We start from the raw sequence: 3,964 nt of genomic DNA on the forward strand, positions 1-3,964 counted from the left end.
TATCTGGAAGAGGAGAATAACCCAGTCCAGGTTTGAAGTGTCTAGGTGCAGTAGTTTTTTAATTAGAGCAGATGTAGTGCCATCCATATGCCAGAAAATGGTGAAAATCTAACTTTAATGAGTTTTCACAAATCAGAGAAAGGTTTCACAAATCACAATCATGGTTTTAATCATGTATCTGGAAGAGGAGAAGAATCCAGTCCAGGTTTGAAGTGTCTACGATTTGTAGTTTTTAAATTAGAATCAATTAAAGACGCGGATGGTAGTGAAAAATTAGGTGGAATCGCCCTTTAGCTATTGGACGCTAGAATTTGATGCCAACTTCAGCGTCGTTGTATCGACTCACCCCAAGTCTTCATTTTGGCTTAAAGTCACACACGTGTCAGGAAAACAAGCAACGTTTCCAAGGATTCCTACACAAATTTCCTAATAAAAAGGAGAAAAATTGACAATACAAAAGTCAAACAACATCCAGGATTTTGTTCTGGTGTGTGTGATCCTGTCAAAGATTTCACTCACTGTAAGACGTGGGCAGCGGGATTTGGCTATGACACCGAGGAGGATATCAGCCACTTTAAATTCCTGCAGAACACTTGCCACATCCTGCGCACATTTGGAACATAATAAAGTGATTAATGATTCACGTTTGAATCGAAAATGTGTTGTAATTAGGTGGAAAAGATAAATGCAGGTGCTACTTCTGCAGATTAAGGTATTTTAGTTTATAACGTCCAGGAATAAAGTCAAGTCAAATTTAATTATAGCACTTTTCAGCAACAAGGCGGTTCAAAGTGCTTAAGTAAATCTTGCACAGATATACCAGGCAAACAAGTGATCATTATCTCTAAAATTTATTCAACAATTCATGCTTCTTTTTTAGAAGCTCAACTACAATCCCACTAATTTCAAATGATTTCTCTTTGTAAGGTATTAAATTTCCTTCATAATTTTTCTACACTTATGTTGCAGAAAATTGCTAATCAAGGCGAAACGAAGTGATGCCGATGAGGAGTCGCACCTTATCCATTGCCATATCCCAGACTTTGCAGAGATCTTCCTCATCATCCTCAGAGAGCTGCATCTGACCCTCAGAGTTTTCTTCTGAATGCTTTGCGACCATCTGCAAGACGACATGAGTTCACAAACGTTCAGACACAGTTAACTGTAACAGTGTGCGGCAGAAAGGACTATGTGCACTACAACAGGGGAGATCTCCTTATTGAAAACATGTACTAATAAAATCATAACAAACTGGCTGATCATAATAAATGTTCAGAAAATTATATAAAGCAACACTTTAGTCATCATTTAGCATATGCATACTCCAAAGTCTTTCGCATACAGAACTAAATGACCATTTTCCAAACAAAATCTAGTTAAATCTTAATCACAGAGGGTTATAAAGTGCTCAAAATTTGGCAAATTTTGCACAAACAACTGCCTGCCTACATTTATGAGGCGTGTCAGGGTGCTGAAAAGCCAGTGCTTGCTGTAAACAGTGTCCCCAATGGCATCAAGATCTTCCTCCTCCTCTCCATCAGCCTTGTCGGGAGGTGGTGATGGGTTCCTGTCCAGACCAGGGGACTGTGGTCCAGTCTGAGGTGAGGATCTCTTAGGTTCTTCTTGCCCGGCACCATCAACACTGCTGTCTTAAACAGACACATTTTTAGAAATGGGCCATACGACAACACCAACACCAAGACTGCCAGCACGAATAGATTTCGTAATTACGGTGCTATGAGAGCATCAGTAGCGGGCTACTTCTCTGTTTAAACCTTAAAACAGATTTAAGAGTTAGCTAGTCGCGGCATATCGTCGACACACGGGCTGCAGTTTAATATTAGCTGCCACATATAAACTTCACACATTTTAACTCACCCATTGCGGCCGTTCTTGACAAAATAACTAGTAGGTAAATTCCAAAAGTAAAAGTTTTAGGACGTTTTGAGTCCACCAAGACTGAGCTCAATTTCAAACAGCGTTTATTCAGACGGTTCACCCTTTTGCGCATGCGTGTGACCCCTTGCCGTGTCGAACACCTGACTGTAAATCTAACACCGCCCCCTGCAGGAAGCGGGAGGAAACGTCCGGTCTTCCACTAATATACTGTAATTGTACATTCACAAAAAAAAAAAACTTAAAAAGACTATTAAATTCTTCTCATTTAAACTGGCGATTGGCCACAAAAAAGTAAGAAAGTCAGGAATATTTTATGATAATGTGTAACATAAATTTTTATTATTTTGTGACATTTAAATAAGCCAGGAGCTGTCATTTACAAAATAGTGTTTTGCTGAAGTGTGGGTTGTATGTTTTTGTGTGTATGTCTTTGTATGTATGTCAGAGTAGACAGTTTGGTTGTGTATTTTGCAGAACCTTCAGTGTCATATATAAATGATATATTTGTTCAGAAAACCATTTCACATCTTCCAATTTAAAAAAAATGTTCAAACAAACATATGCACATGCAAACCCCACATAGAAAAACCTAGCCAATAATAAGACAAACAGAAAAGAAGATAAATTATACTCTTTAATTAAGGAACAAAGATAAAATCATCAAAACTTCAATAGTCTTATTATTTGAAAAAAAAAAATATCATTGAGTGCCTACTGATTCTATGACATTCCCATAAAAATAATAATTGTTTCTCACCATTATTATTATTATTTAGAAAGCTAAAAACAAAGCAGAAGCACATATAAAAGTCATGGTAAATTATCCATCCATTTATTTTCTTTACCTGCTTTTCTGTTCAGGGTTGTGGGAAGCTGGTGCTTATCTCTAACGATCACCCAGGAAAGGTCACAAGTCCATCACAGGGACATGAACGAGACAAACAACCACTCTCTCCCTCCTCCTTTTCACACTTTTTTGACACAACACCAGTAACCTGGTGATTCATTTTAGACAGAGGTTGGTGGACATTGGATCTGACCCCAAAATAGCCAATGTTTGGTATTAGATTACCAAGAACTACATGTGGTTGGACATAAAACAACATGCTTTGTTTAGTTAAAACAAGAGTGGTGATGGCTATTTACACCTGAATGTTAATGTTTGCACACTTATTAAGCATTAAACTGTGGATTTGTTTTCTTTGAGCCGCTGGTGTTGGCTCTCACAGGAGAGGTTGGCGCAGTGGGAGTTCACTTGTTGACTTGAGCTTGTGGTAAGAGTTGCTGCGGTAAAAGCTGTAATTTGGGTGTTACTTCTGTTCAAGGGTTTTGGTTATGCTTTGATAACACAACCCACATCCAAAACCTGCTCTTTGGTGTACAACAACCCTGCAAGCTGGACAACTGCCTTTTGACCAAAGATATCTCTTGAACCACTGAACACATTTTAATGAAACTTGCAGAGAGTAAATCATTGGATGATGGAAAGATGGCCTCTACAGCCAACTGACCCTAAAAAAACAACAAAACAAAATTGGCTTTAACTCGTTCAATTTGACAATTACTAACCTAAATTTTGGTGTGGCAGCTGCTGAGGCTGGTCCCCAACAAACAGTTTGAGCGACAACAGATTGCACAAGATATTTGTTTAAAATGTTGCCAATAACTATTTGGAGTCAACTTTGTCTGTTAGTAAAATATCTCGTAAATTACTGGATGGATTTTAATGACACTTTCAGAAAACAATCAGTTAATGTGTCTCTACAACTGACTAACTTTTGGAACCAACTCAATTCGAGATGACTGCCACCGCCAAGTGACCTTTGAAAACACTAAAATAGCTATAATTCAGCCGAAATTACAGACTATGGGATAAAATTTGGTGTGGTTGTAGCTGAGAGTCATTCACAACACATATCTTTGCTTAAAACTTTAGCATTGGAATCAATCCTGTTTGTCTGTTAGCAAATAAACCTCATGAACCACTTGGATGGATTTCAGTGAAACTCTCTGAAAGTAATTATTGAATAAACATCTACAACTGATCAACGTTTGCAGTAAAAGT

The 3,964-nt window shown here is 37.9% G+C and overlaps 1 protein-coding gene across 5 annotated transcripts in view; it reads right to left on the reverse strand.

The window, feature by feature from the left end:
- The window catches only part of saal1 (serum amyloid A-like 1), a 7,653-nt gene extending 5,628 nt beyond the window's left edge, over nucleotides 1-2,025 (reverse strand). For 4 of the 5 annotated variants that reach the window (XM_017405655.3, XM_017405654.3, XM_037978249.1 and 1 more), the window contains exons 1-5: nucleotides 1,879-2,024; nucleotides 1,450-1,649; nucleotides 1,019-1,120; nucleotides 520-603; nucleotides 347-426 (exon numbers count right to left, since the gene is read on the reverse strand). In XM_017405655.3, coding sequence (XP_017261144.2) covers nucleotides 347-426; nucleotides 520-603; nucleotides 1,019-1,120; nucleotides 1,450-1,649; nucleotides 1,879-2,011 — 599 coding nt within the window. In that variant the 5' untranslated portion in view covers nucleotides 2,012-2,024. Of the gene's footprint in view, nucleotides 1-346; nucleotides 427-519; nucleotides 604-1,018; nucleotides 1,121-1,449; nucleotides 1,650-1,878 lie in introns of all 5 variants that reach the window. The other variant, XM_037978250.1, reaches the window with a different exon arrangement.
- Between the last annotated feature and the right edge of the window lie 1,939 nt (nucleotides 2,026-3,964).

Source organism: Kryptolebias marmoratus, linkage group LG11 (assembly GCF_001649575.2).
Source record: "Kryptolebias marmoratus isolate JLee-2015 linkage group LG11, ASM164957v2, whole genome shotgun sequence".
NCBI classification, from domain to species: Eukaryota; Metazoa; Chordata; class Actinopteri; order Cyprinodontiformes; family Rivulidae; genus Kryptolebias; species Kryptolebias marmoratus.